Source organism: Phoca vitulina, unplaced genomic scaffold (assembly GCF_004348235.1).
Source record: "Phoca vitulina isolate PV1807 unplaced genomic scaffold, GSC_HSeal_1.0 scaffold42, whole genome shotgun sequence".
NCBI lineage: Eukaryota > Metazoa > Chordata > Mammalia > Carnivora > Phocidae > Phoca > Phoca vitulina.
Genome location: NW_022589745.1, coordinates 6,739,356 through 6,757,377, shown reverse-complemented (window position 1 = coordinate 6,757,377; position 18,022 = coordinate 6,739,356). Strand labels below are relative to the sequence as shown.

The 18,022-nt window shown below is 51.8% G+C and overlaps 1 protein-coding gene across 9 annotated transcripts in view; it reads right to left on the bottom strand.

Moving 5' to 3' along the window:
• Positions 1-367: 367 nt before the first annotated feature.
• ASAP2 (ArfGAP with SH3 domain, ankyrin repeat and PH domain 2) overlaps positions 368-18,022 on the bottom strand; it is a 165,402-nt gene continuing 147,747 nt past the window's right edge. For 7 of the 9 annotated variants that reach the window (XM_032430160.1, XM_032430161.1, XM_032430163.1 and 4 more), the window contains 9 exons: positions 17,595-17,662; positions 16,228-16,341; positions 13,969-14,221; positions 11,448-11,582; positions 9,977-10,133; positions 5,807-5,856; positions 5,322-5,413; positions 4,756-4,878; positions 368-2,836 (listed from right to left, as the gene is read on the bottom strand). In XM_032430160.1, the coding sequence (XP_032286051.1) occupies positions 2,762-2,836; positions 4,756-4,878; positions 5,322-5,413; positions 5,807-5,856; positions 9,977-10,133; positions 11,448-11,582; positions 13,969-14,221; positions 16,228-16,341; positions 17,595-17,662 (1,067 nt within the window). In that variant the 3' untranslated portion in view covers positions 368-2,761. The remainder of the gene's footprint in view (positions 2,837-4,755; positions 4,879-5,321; positions 5,414-5,806; positions 5,857-9,976; positions 10,134-11,447; positions 11,583-13,968; positions 14,222-16,227; positions 16,342-17,594; positions 17,663-18,022) is intronic. The other 2 variants (XM_032430164.1, XM_032430165.1) reach the window with 1 other exon arrangement.

The window sequence follows — 18,022 nt, the reverse complement described above, 5'->3', positions numbered from 1 at the left end:
TGAGCGTAACACCTAAGTGTGACAGACGTGCGCGCAGTGAGTAGGTGAGCGCAGAGGGCTTTCTGAGGAGGACGAATGCTTTCTGTTGCGCAGCACGTGGGCCCACTGGCTGGAGCTCTGGTCACACTGGTCTGGAACAGCAACACTGCCCTCTCAGCTCACAAAAAGTAAAACTTTAAAAGTGTATGTCAGGATGGCATGCTAGTAAACCAAAGTATTTACCTCGGAGTTCAGAGAAGAAAGATTACCACGCGTGTTAAATAACAGTGTCGAAAGAATCTCACGCACAGTAGGCTAGTGGGTTTTTCTAAAGGACCATTTTAATATCAGTGCTTAAAGGATTAAAAACATTACAAATAACACTATGTCCATTTAAAAGTATTTTATTTTTTTCCAGTCAAATGACTAGTTAACAGGAAGAGTCAACTTACTGAACATGCTCTAATTATAAATCACTGCATTAAGGACAACGAAAATAAGAATCGATTTAGGTCATACAATATACACAGTTGCGCTGCAACTAGATCGAAGTAATCAAGTGAACGAATCGAGTATCATACATCTCAAACAGCATTCCGAGCTGCATATTTATGCTCTCCACCCCGTAGCAGATCACACAGGACCTAGGAGTCTGTGCACATGTTGGAGTCCTCATCTCTAGAAGTCAGATCTGATGGAAAATGGCATGCAAAATGCCGGGATCCCGCAGCTGAGTTCAAGAAACGTAAACTTTAAATATAAATAGTTATCTACAATGTTTTGCTTCCTCTCAGTTGTTTTTTAATTTGCAAAGAGCAAATAACTAGGAAAGGATGTTAGCGGGGAAGTTAATATAATTTCTCCTCTGGCAAGAGTAATATTAATTACTGCACAATAGCACCACCAAATTGTCAGCTGGAAAAAATATTTCCAAGATATTTATGTACCAGTGAACCTGACAGATTAGTTTGGGACTGGTGTTTAAATGTTGGTGAGACTCAACTTTAATTCCTTAGATATCTGGCACCAAGTAGTCAAAAGGCTGATTATAAAACACAGATGCAAGAGGACTTTGTTAAAATATACAGAAGAAGTGCACTGTGCAAAGTATATCTGTTTACTTTCTTAAATCTATGAGGGAATTAACTAAATGAAGGGTTCAAACAACAGAAATTAACAATTAGTGAAAATAGATGTAGTGCTTTAAAAAAAAAAAAATCTAACACATTTTTACCCGGAACTTTGAAAGGCTTTAAAAAGCAATTGCCATACAACATCATAAAACATTCCAGTTTGTTCTGTTTTCCTTTATAATAGCAACAAAAAGTACAATGCAATAAAAAAAAAAAAAGGCTCTGCACTTAGAAGAGTCGTGCCTAATAAAGATGGGCTGCTCCAATCAAATGTACCAGCACCACCGTGGATGAAAGGATCGCTGCCTCGCTTTCCAAGCCCAGACCTACACTTATCCCTTCACTTCCGGTAGAAATCCGAGTGGGCATTATAGGCCTATTTATTCTCAAAGAGTGCCAAAATGTCCAATATTCCTATTATGAATCTTATGCTCACAATTACTAAATAGAGGTATGACAGTCAAGTTCGTGAAACTAATGAATTCTGATTTTATCACACACAACCTAACCCCCCCACCCCCAGGAGCTTCCGTTTAAGAATGACGTGATGGACTTTGGTCGTGAAATGGGGATGTCTGCTCGGGAGTATTTTATTACCTGGGACCTACAGATTTCTGATATGCTCTTGATTACAAACAAATGGACAGCTTTGAGTTCAAGACAGTGTAATACCGTTCCTGTTGGTATAGTATATAAGTACAAGACACTAAGCTGAGTAAACATTCCCGGGAGCTGGAGAGGGAAAGCAGTGGTACACTCAGTGGGAAAGAGCAGTGTTAACAGTGGGGTCTGCACCACAGTGCTCTAGCTGCGTGACCGAGGAGGGTCGAGAAGGCGAATCCGAAACACCTAAAGCATATAAACTAGTGTAAAGAACTGTTTTTGCAATCCATCATCCTTAGTTTTTAACCAAATTCAGGAAATGCAGGTTTATAGAACGTGGAACTGAATTAGCTGCTATTACCATATGCCGTAATAAACCATGGGTAGTTTTGCTAGGTAGGATTGTTCACATCAGGCTATACGCACATGCAGAATACAATGAGAGTTGCAACCTCACAAATTAGGGCTGGAAAGTACAATGCTAAGGTGTAAATTTCCAAGTTGCTTTAACTAAACCTTGGGTGGATTCTAAAGGAAATCTTTAAATGTATCTTAAAAAAAAAAAAAGTCTTTAAAGGTGAACTGATAGCATTTTATCTAGAAAGTCCAGGGCTGGGCTACTTCTAAAGCAAGTTTACCAACTTCCTAAAAAGCTGCACTAAAGGGTCACCGACTCTAGAAGCAGGCCAAGGAAAGGCTGGAAGAATTTCTTTCTAATACTCAAATACTTTTAGGTTCAGCTAATTCTGTAGATTGACGACCTTGATTACGTAGAGTTAAAATAACTTTTCAGTTCACCTTTTAGGAAATTCCGTTTTTTCCCTAATAAAAGTATGGCAGTATTTCACGAAAACCACAAATTATAAAAACAATTCATTTATACATACAAGTTGCCTTTGAGTTTGTAAAACAGAAGAGCGGAGTTAGAGAAAGTGGGCTACCGGACAATATATTTCATGAAACTGGTCATCTGGCAAGAGTTTTGGTACCAATAACAAACAGGAACATAACAACTGTTAAAAGAAGTGTTTTTGTTCAGTAGCAATTCAGTCAGCAATAAAGTGCACAAATGATACGGGAAATGCTCCTTTGCGACTGGGATCTCCGTCAATGTGGCCGATCTGAAATGAATAAAAGTTTAGGTGGTTATAAAAATTCTAAATGTTAGAAACTTCGAAGGACAATACTATAGCATTTGGAAAAAAGAAATTTGTTCAGAACAATTTCTTCTGAGAAAGAATGACCTGGGTAAGACATCTGAACTGTTTTCCCTTTTTTCTTTCACTCGTGTTTCAAATACAGCTGACCCTTGACCACCTGGAAGTTCGAAGTGCCACCCCCACCCCCCGCAGTTGAAAATCTGCGTCTAGCTCCTGACTCCCCAAAATCTTAACTACTGATAGCCTACTGTTGACCAGAAGCCTTACAGATAACATGAGCAGCAGCTAACACATATTCTGTAGATTGTATTACACATACTGTGTTCTTACAGTAAGCTAGAGAGGAAAAAATGTGAAGAAAATCGCAAGGAAGAAAAAGTACATTTAAGTGCTATCCTGTGTTTACCAGAAAACACCCCACACCCACGTTGTTCAAGGGCCCACTGTCAGGGAGCGCTCGGGCAGGTGGGCCAGGTGTCTGCCCGGAAGCACACGCGCCGGGGTCCTGGCGTCCGGGGGGGGGGGGGGATGGCAGGACAGCTGTCCGACTCCTGCCCCCCACTTGCCTCTTTTTTCTTTAATGGAGAAACCGAGCGTCAGAAGTCTGTGAGTTGCAAAGTCACAGAAAGTGGCAAACGCCTGAGTGGGCTCTAAACGTAGTCAAGCATTTACGAAAGGCTTCAAGGGATCCACTGATTTTCACTCTGGGTAAATTATACAAGTTATACACCGAGTATGATCTCAACAACGTCAATTATGTAGGTAAGTAAAAGTCAAAAAGAAAATCTCTGTAATACACCTGGTAAGGCGGGGGGCGCTGCTGAGTTTCTGGGCAGCATTTCCTTCTGTGCACCCTAGTGTTTCCCAGATGGCTGAGCCCACTGCCAGGCTGGAGCCCCGCCTCACGCCGCCTTGTACACAAGCGTGAGAGCCAGACCTGCTTCAGCTCTTGGGGCACGGGGGGCAGTTGGGGAGGGAGTGAGCTCAGGTCCGCACGCTGTGGGCGCACACCTGCCGGACCCAGAACCACAAGCAGCACCCCCTGTCCTGCCCGGCTGCTGGGTGTGGCTAGGCCGACAGAAGAGGGAGCTCTGGCGAACGGACACCCGATTCCCGTGAGGGGAAAGAGGCAGGGCACTGAGTTCATCAGGCTCCCTCTGCCGGGGGCACCACCTGATGTGCCTCGCACTCGACAGAGCAGGGCGACACCCGAGCTCGACCTCCAGGACTGGGCCCCTGGCGTCCACTGTGCGCAAACACTACCAGCCTCCCACGCAAGGCCCGCTGTCCTCATTGTTAATACAGCCTCTTACTGGGGGCCTTCCGTATCCTCTCTCCTGTGGTGCTGAGGTGACTTCCCTTTCACAGACGAGGGGACTGAAGCTTAGTGACATAACGTCACCAAGTCTGTTAAGTGCTGAGTCTGGATTCTTAGGGCCACCCGGCGAAACACCACGTTCACGCCATTCCAGCCCCCACCTGGATGTCACGGCTCGTTTCAGGACCAAGGCCGACAGCCAGGGACTCTGCCCCCTAGGTCAGCTTTCTGTATGCCTCCCTCCACCAAATCGGCGATGTGGGGGACGACACTACCACCTCTAAACTCAAAGCCTCATTTCAGACCCTGAAGTGCACTCTGGAAACTGCAGCCCAAGTGGTCTGCACCCTAATGTGAGAGAACCCCCCTCCCCGGGGGGATAAGTGAGGCCCACGCAGAAGTGGGTGTCCCTGGCAGAGACGTCTGAGGGGACAGAACGGCCAGCAGTCCCGAGGATGCACAGGCAGAAGCCCTGACCCGGGAGCAGGCCTCGCAGGTCACGTGGGCAAGGATTCAGCTCCACCCCTCCCAGGCACAGCCCAGGCCCAGGCCCCCGACTCACCCACCACTCTTGGTCCTCCTCCCCATCCACGATAATCACATCCCCCTCGGAGAACGTCAGCTCGTCTGGGTTGTCAGCCACACAGTTATAGAGAGCTTTGACCCGCTTGGGCTTTAACTTGGTCTGTATTGAGAAGAGGAAGGGTCAGAGGTTAGTGTGGCAGGGAGGCGTCAGCTCCTGGGGCAGAGAAGGGGGCCACTTTGTTTCCAACTGGTCCCAGGGGTCCGGACCAGAGGCTCGGGAGCCCACAGGTGTCAAGATGGGCGGATCGGTGTAGCTCAGGGGCTGGGGGACTTCCGGGAGGCCCAGGGAAAAGCTAAGCCATCCCAGCTGAGTCCAGAGAGCTAGGAGTAATGCCCCATGCATGTGGGGGTCCGTCCTGGAGCCGTGCTGAGGGCGCTGAGCCCACCGGCTGGAGAGCTCTGGGGTTGTGTCCTGCCCAGATCCAGGAAGAGGCCTCCCATCCGCCCCCAAGGGGAAGAGGGAAAGACCGGTTTCCTTGGAGAGTCTCCCGCTCACTGCCGGCCCGAGCAAAGAGGCAGGAAAGGAGGGGCTCTTCCACTTACTGTCTGTGACTTCCTGGGCATGGGGGCTGGGGGCTGCAGGACGGCAGTGTTGGACAGAGGACCCAGAGCTTCTGTTCCAGAGAGATCCACTCCTGTAGGGCCAAAATGAATCAACGTCACCAAATGCCCTCAGGCATAACCAATGAGTTATAAACACTTAATATAATTGCCACAGCATCATGTCTGAAGGGCAGGTTTCCAGAGATTTCCGGATCTATGGAGGGAAAAGTCCTCAAAGGCCCAAGCAGCTGTGACTTCCATGCAGCCTCCATCCAACGTGCAAGGCATGTGAGTGTCACGGAGCGGGACAGGCGTCGCCAGCTCCTCTGCAGATTTCTAGGTCCCTGCCCGGCCCCACCCGCAGGGCACAGGGAGGCAGGACACGGTACAGAGCAGCCTGGGAGCGGGAGCAGCAGAGGCCCAAACCTCGCCCACGCTGCCCCGCGGAAGCAGCAGTGAGCCCCGGGGCCAAATGAAAGAATTACCAGGTCCTCTCGGCTGGCCTTTGTTCATCAGTGGGGTCGACTTGTCAGCCCTAAAAGAAGGGGAAAGTAGATTTACTGGTGCCTGAGGCCCCACAGGCACCTTCTCAACCCCCACCTCACCCCCTCTTTCCAAGGGAGCCATCTGTGCTCAGACCGAAGGTGAAGAAAACATTGCACTGAGTTTACGATACTTTCAAGAATCTAACAACACCTACCAAGTGAAGGCCCCACCCAGCTGACAGGCCTCGCCGTGTGATTTCCATCAATGTCAGGACAGAAGTCATCATACTGCCCCCCCCTTTGCCTTCAGTCACCCCCAACTAAGGAAGGCCCCCAGGAAAGGCCTGATTCTCAAGACACCAGTCAGCGAACCCTTTTTCTAAAGGGCCAGGCGGTACATATTCCAGGCCTTGTGTACGAAATCTCGTGCTGCCACATGGCACTCGCCACGGGGAACGCAGAAACCCGAGTGGGGCCATGCCCCATACGCTGTATTTGCGGGCACTGGAATCTGAATTTCACATGATTGTTGTGTGTCATGACAGAGACTTCTTTTGGTTTTTTCAACCATTTAAAAACCAAAAACCATCTTAGCTTGTGGGCCATACAAAAATAGGCGTGGGGCTGATGAGGCCTGCTCTAAGAGAGCCCATGTAAAATCCCAGATGTACACCCAGAGTGAGACCAGGGTGGGCGCTCCCTCTACCAAGAGGCCCCACCAGCGTATTCTTTCACAGCAGAACCCCACCAGGCGGCGAGGGCAGGCTTCCACCCATCCAAAGTGGTCTTGGAGATACCCTAGCATCATCTACTCTGCCCCCTCCCCACCTCTCCCTCTGGTCAGACGAGAGGAGAGAAAAGGATCCCAAGAAGCAGGTAAAATCAGGTCAGACGGTGCCAGAGATGAAGCCCACCCGGCAAGGCCGTGCCCAACCCCGGGCACTAGCAGCCAACACCCCGTTGGAGCCACCGGACGCCGAGCGGCTCTCATCTAGAACTTCAAACGGGAGTTGGCATCTGAGAGAACAGCCCGGGAAGAGGAAGTCTGCAGCTACGACAGGGGAAGAGGGGAGCAAGCTGAAGCAGACGCAGACCCCGATGCAGGAACCCAGAGAAGCACCGGCTGCGGCCACTCAGCGTAGATGTGCGAGTGTTCCCCCCCCGCTGCGTAACTCAGTCGCCACGGAGACCGCGGACGTGCCACTTAGAACAGGAAGGCAAGGATGTAACATGCTATGTTTTAGAAAGAGATCTCACAAAGCAGTATTAAAAAAGTTCTGAGAGTCTTCTGGTTAAAAAAAAGCAGACTGAAATACATTTACTTCCATTTTCTCCCAAGGAAAAAGATTAGAAAAAACTTAAACCAAAAAAGTACCAAGAGAACCTGAAGAGGGAACATTTTGGAAGCGGCCACTGGAGGGACGGATCCTAACCATGCCAGCTCACCTACGGAGGGGGACCCTTCGTGCAGTGAGGAAGCCCTGAAGGACCCCCATCTGTGCTCTGAGCCCCCAAGGCTCATAAGCCCCTGCAGGGGGGTGTAAGGCAGGGCAGTAAACACAGATGGGCCCAAAATCTGCTCAAGGAGCTACTGAATCCCTGGATTCCCAGCCCAACCCCGAGTAGCAACTACCCTGCCCCAACCCACTGAAGGCCAGAAGTTTCTATTCTTGGAGAAGGTAGAATAGAGTATGTCTGGACTAGGGAGTACACCAGTGCGGTTTTGGGGCGCATCTTTAAAAAAGGGGGACTAAGGGCTCCTGGGTGGCTCAGTTGGTGAAGCGTCTGACTCTTGATTTCGGCTCAGGTCATGATTTCAGGATCGTGAGATCGAGCCCCGTGTTGCGCTCTGCCCTCAGCGTGGAGTCTGCTTGAGATTCTCTCTCTCCTTCTGCCCCCGCCCCACCTCTCTTAAAAAAAGGGGGGGACTAAGTAAAAGCTTAACTTTATTTCTTTTTTCAACTCCTAGAAAACCGGATCCCTTCAGGCAAGAAACAAAGACTGTTCTCTAAGGAACCTGAGTTGTTCAAGAAAAAAGGCCCCAGTTCAGGGTTCCCCAGTGAAAGTGCCCCGTGAGACTCTCCACAGCCAAGCCCACCTGGCAGCTCTGAGCATGAGGGTATGGGCTGCGATCGGTTTTAATGCCTCAGCTGAAGTGCCAACTTCTGGGCAGGGAACACCAGATTTATAGGAAAAAGGCTTTAACATAACAGAAGTGAAAACAAAGACAATGGACATGGAAGAAACAAATTACTCAGAAAAGCAAAAGCTAACATAAACAAAAACACTGCCCTGAACCCATCATTAATAATCTGCGATGAGAGAAAACGATTCCATGAAACAAACAGGATACTATTAACTTGAAAATTATGTGATAGTGGAAATGAAAAGCTCAGTAAACGAACTGGAAGATACAACGAGGAAAATCTCCCAGAAGGCAGATTTAAAAAGCCAGCCAGCAATGGAGAAATGGACGCTAGAAGGTGGCAGAGCGCGGCCCCTCGGCTGCAGAGCTGCATTTCCAGCCCCGGCCTCCAGGTGGAGCCCTGGGACTGGTTCTGGCCAGAGGCGCCCCGACCCAGCCGCTCCCGCAGGAAGTAACCCTGGGCCCGGGAGATAAAGAACTGAAGGATGTAGTTTCTATCCTGAAAGACTCCATCATCTACCTGGTGGCATGGACGAAAAAAGACCCGCCCTGGGGAGTCAGGGCCTCAGCAGGGACAGGCCTGACAGGGTGTGCCTGAGGGGGACAAGGCAGGCAGCTGCCTGGCGGGCCAGTGAGAGCACCCCAGCAGGGTGAAGAAGACCTCCATGGGGGACCCCAGCTCTCAGCAGGGAGAGGAAAGGTGGAGGCAGGGATGGGAGCCAGATTTCTCACCACTGGAAAAGGGAGTAAGGAGCACGGAGAGGGAGAGGATGAACCCTGTGGGGTTTTGAAAATACTGCCCCAAATTCTTTCCCGAGATCTGGAGTCTGTGACCACTCTGTGCTCCGGCACCGTCCCCACCTCAACCCTGGCCAGTGACATTCTCCAGGGCTGTGCCTGTTTCCTGGGACTCGTTCTTGGCCCAGCCACCATGATCTGAGGAAGCCCTCACCACACGGAGAGGCCCCGTACGGGTGAGTATCCCAGCCAGCAGCGTCAGCCGGCAGCCGGCACCAACCACCAGACGCGCGGAGCGGAGAGGGGTTATGAGCCCTTCGCCTCTGAGTCACTTGCTGTGTCGAACCATCCCCGCCTCTGAGACTTTTCAGTTAGGGCCCCAGATATTGTGGAGAAAAAGACAAGCTTTCCTCACTGTGCTAATCCAAATTCCGGACAGAGTCTGGGAGCATAATAAAACGGTTGTGTCTTGCTGTGGTTTGCAATGGGAGATAGTGTGAACTCATGGATTTCAAGACGAGATAGAAATACAGAGATAAATGTGTTCATAAAGGTGTATCTACACGGATGGTCACCTAGGCATATACGTGTGTGTATCCCCGGTCCTGACCACTCAGAGGGCCTGCCTGGGAGCGGCGACCCTCCGAGAGCAATGAGCACACAAAGCACTCAGATCTTGGCTTCTAAGTATCACTGCCACTAAACGAAACCATTTTCCAGCTTGAGACCATGAACTAGATGCCTCTTGGTAAAGGATGTTCTAGGGACAAATGGCAAACCTTGAATGGGGTCTGAGGTTTGGAAGGTAGTCATGTGTCTCTGTTAATTCTCTGACTGTGTGGCCGTATCGTGTCGATGCAAGAGAACATCCTAGTTTGTAGGAAATACACGCCCCACACTGCGGAGGGTGCATATGAGCAAGACAACCTTGTGAGTGAGCAACAAACTGAACCTAGAGGCCTGGCATCTTGACCTTAATTCCCAAAACCCAATGTCTGTACTAAACAGAAGTCTAAATTCATTACGTGGATGTCAGATACACATTTGTGTGAAATTTTTACAGTTTAAAAGTTCTTGGTAAGTTATGTTTAAGACCCTTGACCCTGATGAGTTACTGAGGTGGCACCCGGGCTCCAACGTCACGTGGTAGAAGCACGGGAGATTTTCAGTGTTTGTACAGAAACTTCAGATGAAGTAATGGGGCCACTGGCACTGGGAACCTTGAATGCAAGAAGCAAGGATGGCAATTCGGCCGGGCCCTGGTGGGGGGGCTGGAAGACGGTTACCCGGGAGCGGGCCTCTTCTGGGGGAGGCGGCTGGGGGGCGGGGGCGGGGCCTTGCTCAGTGGGACCCCAGGCTGGGCCGGCTTGCTCTGCTGGCTCAAGGCTTCTATCACGCTGGGCGTTTTTGCTAGCGGAGGGGGCGCAGTGGGAGCCGGGGGATCTGTGGAAAGAGAAAAGGAGAGGGATACAGAGGGTCAGGCTTCGTCACACCCCAGCCTTCTCACCAGAGGCTCTTCTGGGAAGGGCTTTTTTTTTTTTCTAATGGTGATTTCATGAGGGAAAACACCCTCCTTTCATTGTAGATTTTTAGAAAACCGTATTGGCAGGGAGTCCTTCCAAGCCTCAAGTTAGGATTAAAACGTTTCTATGAGCCTGTGAGGATCTTCCTCTGTGGGGAAGCCACCGAGACCTGGAGAGACAGCAGCAGGAGGCTGAGGCTGGGGCTGGGGTCTTGCCCCAGTCCCACCCCCGGCGAGCTGGGTCCTCAGCTGACCCATGGGTCCTACCCATTTCCCCAGGCTTCCAGCAGGTCCATCTGAGACAGCCTGTAAAGAACTAACTCTGTAAAGGCTCCACAATCTCTGAGGGGAGCAGGGCAAAGAGGTTATTATTTATTTACAGACTCGGAGGCTGAGGCTCAAAGTGACGTGCTTTCCCCAAAAGTTAGAGAGTTGGTAAGACAGGGAGCTGGGCCCTGAGCCCCTGGCTCCTTTACCAGCTTCCCCCTCTCTAACAAACATTCATGCTGCTCCCAAATACCCAGGGTCCTCATGCCCCATCCTCGTTGAGGCCGAAGCCACGCTCAGGACAGGACGGGGGACACCCATGGAACCTTCCAGGGCCTCCAGCGCACGCACACGTAGCACTTTCTGCAGCTGGGGCTGGGCTGCTGCTTAGGTTAAAAACCGCAGGAACAACCTGGGTACAACTCAGCGCTCTCAAAGCCTGCCCCCTCAGGCTGGAGCTCCTCCCTCCCACAGCCCACGCAGAGCAAGAAGGAGACAGGCTCAGGGCTTGCCCCACTGATCCAGTAAAGACATTCCTCCCCCCCAGCCCCCTCCCCTAGGCCCTGGGCCTTTCACCCACGTGTTGACATTGAAGAAGAACACATACCAGATCACATCCACATGACTGTGCCCAAATACTGAGAACCACCAAATGGCCAGAGGAAATGAAGCCCTGGGCTGGTGCATGAAAGGAAGGAATGTTGCTCAGGTGCTCAGGAAGACAGAGGAGGAGAGTGTGTGAGCCCCCCCAGGCGGGATGCGGGACAGACAGGAGTCTGCAGCTGGGGAGGGCGGCTGGAGGGGCTGGTGGGGGTGGTGGTGGGGGGGACACACAGGGCTGGGCTCCTGGCAGCCTCTGCCTGTGGGCATGCGGCTTCGCAGCTCTCCCCCCGTGGCTGCCAAAAGCACCCCCCAGCCATCCAGATCCAAGAGCCCACTGGCAAGAAAGGAAAAAGGAGAAAACGTACTGGTAGATGTCACGCGGAGAGGGGGCAGCGGTGGATGGATAGCTGGCGGATCTGACGAAGATCGCTGCCTGCTTGCACCGTCCACACTTACAGAGTTTGTCTTCCACAGGGCAGTAGCGGAGGAGGCTGTCTGAACTGCACACGCACGCACATGCACACGCACGCACATGCACACGCACGCACATGCACACGCACAGGCACAGAACAAAAACAGAAACAGAACACTGCATTACTGATCCCCTCTCAGAAAATGGTAAATATGACCCTTCTAGAATAGCACTAAGACCACAAACAGAATCCTGATTTTTTAAGAAACTTTTGTCTCTGGCATCTGGACGATAGAGACTTACACACACCAGACCAAGGATGCTTCTGGGAAAATTACCAGCTGGTTTTCACAACCTTACTGATTTTCTTTCTCAAATATAAATACTGTTTGAAGAGGAAAACGAATAACCACCATGACATGTCCTGAGCCCCGCACTCAGGCTCTGGACGTCTGCTTGCCTCTCCCCGCTCCCTAAGTCCTCCCGTGGCTGTGTGAGCGTCACCGCCTGGCCCAGGGGAGCCCCTGTTCTCAGAGCACGAGGAGAGAAGGGTGCAGACCAGAAACAGGGGACGGGCTCCCCACCTCCTGCAAACACTTCTGGCTAAAAGTCAGCACACATGATACCCAGGGGGCGCAGCTGACACACACGGGGGAGCCAGCACAGCCTAGGTCGCCATCTCTGCCCCCACAGAGCTCCGTGCACAGGGGGTCACCACACGGGGGGCCGGGCCTGGGGAGGAATGCGGGCTGTGGGCGACGTCTGCCCTGGTGCGGGCCACGCAATGCTGACTCCCTTTGCTGTTTGTTGTGCGGGGACTCCCTGCTGGGCCAGGTGTGGGCTAGACTGAGAACCAGAGAGACTCTCTGGGGGGCTACAGGGAAGAAGGACAATCTACACTGTCAAAGGAGGACATGAAGCTAACTACAGGAATAGTCCAAAAAAAAAAAAAAGAAAGAAGTCAGAAAAAATCCCAAACCATCTCATTCTAAGACTTTAGGAAAGCAAAAGCAAAAAAAAAAAAAAGATGAAGTTTTCCTTTCACATGCCCAACGGAGCAAAATAAAATCCTCCCATGACACACAAGTCAGTAAAAGCCATTAATGGGGTGGAGGTGACCAAACCATTTTAGCTCCGGCCTTACAAAATTAATACCCGCACACAGGATACGAGAGGAGGCTGGGGAGACAAGAGGCCCCATGAGGACCCGACCGTGGGCCCCTCCCAGCCAGGACAAGGAGGTGACAGGGAGGAGGGCAGCTGGGGCCTGGTCTTACAGCTTCTCTCCTGCGCAGGAAGCGCCCCCTCGAGCCCGGGGGCAGCACTGCCTGGGGTGTGGGCACGCAGGGGCCGTGGGCTCTGTCGGGGAGGTGAGGCCGCTGTTTCCGGGGCCTGCCGGGTAGCACCTGCTCTCCTCTCGGGGACTCACTCCTGGTGGTGCGATTCAGTGACCTAGACGACAGGCCCCTGTTGGCCTTCTCTGGCCTCCCTGAGGGATCCCCCTGGGTGCTGGGGGCAGGGCCCCATGGGGGGTGAGGCACCGGGCCAGCCGATGGCAGCTGCCACGCTCACTCCCCCAGCCAGGCCACGACCGACCGTCGCTCACACCCCCGCCCGGAGAGCAGACGCAGCACCACTGCACCGTGGGACCTCCTTCTGGACCTGCAGCCCACGGCCCCCACCGTGCCCGGACACCACACCCCGTGGGGCTCTGTCCCCCCCTCCCATGGGATGCCCTCCGGAGGCCACTTGCCGGACCTGCCTTCAAGGAGCAGAACGGCCAGCTGACCTTCAGTCCTGGGAAAATCACTTAACTTTTGGGGGCCTCAGTTTCCATTTTCGTAAAAATAAAAACCAGCATCTGTTGAGTCCAACTCATTCTGCTGGGACCGAGCAACTAAGTTAAGCGGAGCAAGCTTTGGCCCTTAAGGCATTGGTTGGACCCGCAGGATTATTTTGTATTTTTACGATGAGGTTGAGTATCCTTCCCCAAATTAGCATCTTTTTATCCTTTGTTTCATGGGGATCACAGAGATAAAAAATAATCACAGGCACCACAAGCTGGCTGAATGGGGGCTGGGTGAAAGGAAACGGGAAAGAATGAAGGTGGGTGAATGGTAAAAGCAGAGAGAAAAGGAACAGGAAGAAGGTCTGCAGGAAAGTGTCACAGGACCAGCATCACGAGCTGAGCCACCCACCTCAAGCCTGCCCGGGTGGGGTCCCCGCACTCCCCACGTGACACAGATGCCACACCTCTACCCAGAACAAGGATCAAGTCAGATGCTCTATCACCATTCAGAACCCTAAGAATGAAGAGCTCCTTTAGGAGGCCAACAACTCTAAGACAAAAACAAAAACAAAAACAAAAAAACCCCAAATGTCATCTAGCAGGGAGCAAAGCAACCATAAACTTGCCAAAGCAAAAACCAAATCATGCCCTTCATGCGCTGGCAGGAGCTACAGCAGGTCAGTACCTTTGGCAACGTTCCGTGGGGGTAGTGGGGGGGCGCTGGCAGTGCTGGGGGCCGCAGGCTGGGTGGGAGGCGGGCTGCCACTGAGGATCGCGCCGTACGTCTCGTTCTGCAAGATGCTGGGCACAAAGCTCCTCTGCTTGTCCTTGGCCAGGCTGGCAGCATCTCTGGCCAAAGATGCAGCATTCGACTGCAGCTGGTTGGAGCCCAGCTGGTAGAAGCTGACGGGCCGGTCCTCTCGCCGACTGGGGCTGGGCTGCAGAGGGGTGGGAAATGCACACACACTGACCTCTCGGTCACAGCGTCCGGTCTACCGGTGACCACCTCACGCACACCGCTGCTACATGGGCTCTCAATTGTTACATGAGAGCCGCAAGATTTGAAAGTTACTCTTATCATGTCTCTTCATGGAGACACACCCCACCCCCAAAAGCCATGATTTATAATTGACAATTCTCCATTCTGTAAAGGATTGAAAACATAGGCTGTTTCACCTTTACTAGCCAGAGTTATCTTAACCTAGACCTGCGTTTTCACTGCATTTCCTGTTTGTAAACACACTTTCAATTGAGCACCCAGCTGCAATCAATCCCCAACAGCTAGGCAGCAAATTCAGGGGAGATCAATGTTTTCTTCCCTAATGAACTGAAGTCTCAAGATTCCTCTAACTCAGGGGTCAGCAAACCGTGGCCCGTGGGCCACCACCTGTCTTTATAAATAAAGTTTTATTAGAACACAATCATGCCTGGTCATTTACATATTGTCTATGGCTGCTTTCAAGCCACCCTGGCACATCTGAGTAGTTGCAGTAAAGATGGTGATATTTTAGGCCCACAAGCCTGAAATATTTATTATTTGGCCCGTTTGGTTTGCTGACCCCTGCTCCCCACGAAATCAGGACTCGGGTAAACCAGATCTAATTCATTTCTAATACCAGCTTCATTATAAGAGCTACGATCTTGAGCAACCACCTTAACCTTGCTGACCCTCTTTCTCATCTCTTCAGTGGGTGAACCTAGCTTCTCCAGCACAACGCCCGGAGCTCAGCAGGTACGGTACTGGTTGTCGTACCCCCCTGCCCCTCACAGGACCACCCACCCAGTCAAGGCTCTGGCCAACCCAATGGCTCAAACTCAGCTCAGCTACGCAGAACCTGATGGCTAGTTCTCTTCACACATGTTTTAAATTCAACAAAGCCCATGGCTGTATCATACCCACCTCTGCTGGAAACAGAGAGTGGGAGGAGGCGTGTGAGCACTTGCTGTCAGACTTTTACTGGGACTGTATGACCTGCTGTGTCATACTACTCTGATGTGTGGACTTGCCCTGGGGCCCATGTTTCCAATCTTTTTTTAGGGTGGGTAAGTATAACATTAGTCAGCTCTTCTTACTGGGACACCATTTTATAGCTAACGCAGTGGAGAAGTTTCTTAGTCTAAGAAATAGTAAGTATGGATGTTAACTGCTCCACAAACAAGGATAGTCAAGGAGGTTTTGGAAATGCCATAGATGTATATAATCAGACATCCTCAGTGCACATCAGGACATTCAAGTCCTACAATAAAAATAGAAAACTTTATATGGCATTCCCCACGAATTTCCTGGCAGCTAGGAGTGGGGGCTCTGGAGTCAGTCTGCTGGAGTCTGACTCCACTCTGAGACCCGCGTGAAGGTGGTAACCTGCCGGGGGGGGCCCCCAACTGTGCAAGACAGAGTGTCATGAGCAGGGAGCTGGACTCGGAGGCCAGCGCCCTCCGTCTGGCCTCAAGCTGGTCTAAACACTGGCTTCACTGTGGCTGAGTCAACTGATCAACCTCTCCTGAAGCTTCCATGATCCCATCTGATAAAGGAAAAAGCTGGACCCAGAGCTCTAACGGTCATTTAATTCTAGTTAAGGTTTTAAAGATCAACTAGGTGAACATGACCTGTGATACTGGGGACCCCTGGCTCTTTACCACATCCACGGTGCGAGGGCTTCCTCGAAATCCCACTAGAAACAGAGGCCCCCCCATATCTTTTGATCTGAGGAGCTGACGATGAGGACACAAGTAACGTCCCTTTAAATCAACACGCGCAGGAGCTGGGAGACCAGCGGCACTTGTGGGAAGGGCAAAACCAAACAGCTACTGAGATCAATGGAAGCCCAGAGTTAACTCCGCTTTTTGTAGAAAACCACTTTCTGCCCTGATTATACTCTAGGCTCCACAGTGTCGGAGCGAAGCGCATCACAACACTCCTGGCGTCCTGCAGCCTGGCACCGACCTGCAATTTCTCGTCCACATCGTCATCGCTCTCATCCAGGTCTTCGTGGAGCAGTCGCCACTCGTACTCGACGTGGACGTGAGAGTTAAACCTCCCACATAAGGCCTGGGTCAGCTGAGAAGAGGAAGGGCTGTGAGGCGGGCACCCACGGGCAGTGGTGGGAGGTGGGGAGAGGGGAGGCAGAGTCCCTCCGGGGCGAGGCCAGCCGACTGAAACCCCCCTCCCTACCTCACCGAGGACCTTGAAACTCAAACCTCGAAACTCCCATTTAGTGCTCTGTAAACTGTAAAGTGCTGTGCGCAGGCGAGGGCTGTTCAGGATCTAAAGGCTAATGCTTGGCCTGCGGGTGCTGCCGGGCACACACAGGAGCAAACTCAACAGAGGACAATGCACGTGTCCACTAACTGCTAACCCAACCAGTCTTGGCCCGCACGAGAGATTATGGCCCACGGAAAAAGGATGTGAATGAGTATTTTCACAATTCTCTCAAGGAAGGTAAATACCCAATTCCATGTTAGATCCACAGGAGAGAAGCGAATTCATTAGATTCAGTGGGTGTCCTAGCACATTAGCCCTTAATTTCCTCCACAGCCAGAGTGTAGCTGTGTGACCTTGGGCAAGTTCCTTAACCCTTCTGTGCCTGTTTCCTCATCTGTAAAATAGGGGTAGCAGAAGCAACCGTGTCATGAGGTGGCTATCCAGATTAAATTAGTGGACGTGAAGTACTGAGAACAGTACCTCTTACTCATCTCACACCTGCATAGCATTTAGTAGTAGTTCCATTTATTGAGCACTCACTGAGTGTCGCACGGTGCAATGCTAATTCTTGCAACAACCTTGTAAACTGGTGTAACGGACTCCACCTTACGAATAAGGGAACAGCGGGAGAGTTGGCACTGGCGTGACTTCCCCAGGTCACGGTGGCAGCCCCTACGCTGCCTGACCCTGTGGGCTCTGTGTGCTGGCCGCACTGCCTCTTCTAGAACAGGACGGGAAAAGACGGTGCGGAACAATCCAAGTGACTTGGGGCTGGGGAACAGACTGCGCACACCAGCTGGGGACGCCGCCGCAAGGGGAAGAGCTAGCGGCTCAGACTCGAGAGAAGGGCCAGAGCTGCGGCGGCCTCCCGATCTCTGCTCCACTTGCCCCAGGTGACGCCACGTGTCCAACCAGCAAATTCCGACTTGTGTTCCAAGCGTCACTACGAGGGGGGTGGTCCCCTCCTCTCAAAAGACTCCCCGGGTACGCTTTCTCCTGGTTGACCCCTCTAGGGTCCAAATGTGGGAAGACCCTCCTCCCAGAGGGCAGGGCCCCTCCCCGGCCTGGGCAGGGCGCCTTCACTCCGTCCGCGCCGGAGGGAGACTCACCAGCTCCTCGCAGTGCTCGTGCCTGAGGCGTTTGGCGATGTCCAGTGGCGTCTCTCCGGACTCGTTGGCTAAAAGGCAGGGCAACACAAGGAGGCGTTACGGCACAAACAAGCAAAGGTCTGATATCAAGAGGCGGTTAAAAGAAGACACAGGGAGGCAGCACCAAGTGACACTGAGCACGACTGATGCGATGCACAGCGTGGAGCGGGGAGGCTGACTGGTCTTCCAGTCCTACAGAACCGCAGCAGCGTGTGGTCGGTGAGATTTTAAAGACTGCGCTAACCGACCTCCTTCTCAGCAGTCTGTAAATCTGCAATTCTGTATTTTCTTCCAAATAAGCCTCCATCAACAAGGTTTGGTTATTAATTAAAAAGAAAGAAAGAAACTTGGCTCAAGCAGGCATGTGCCTCCTTTCTGTTCTCTTTGCT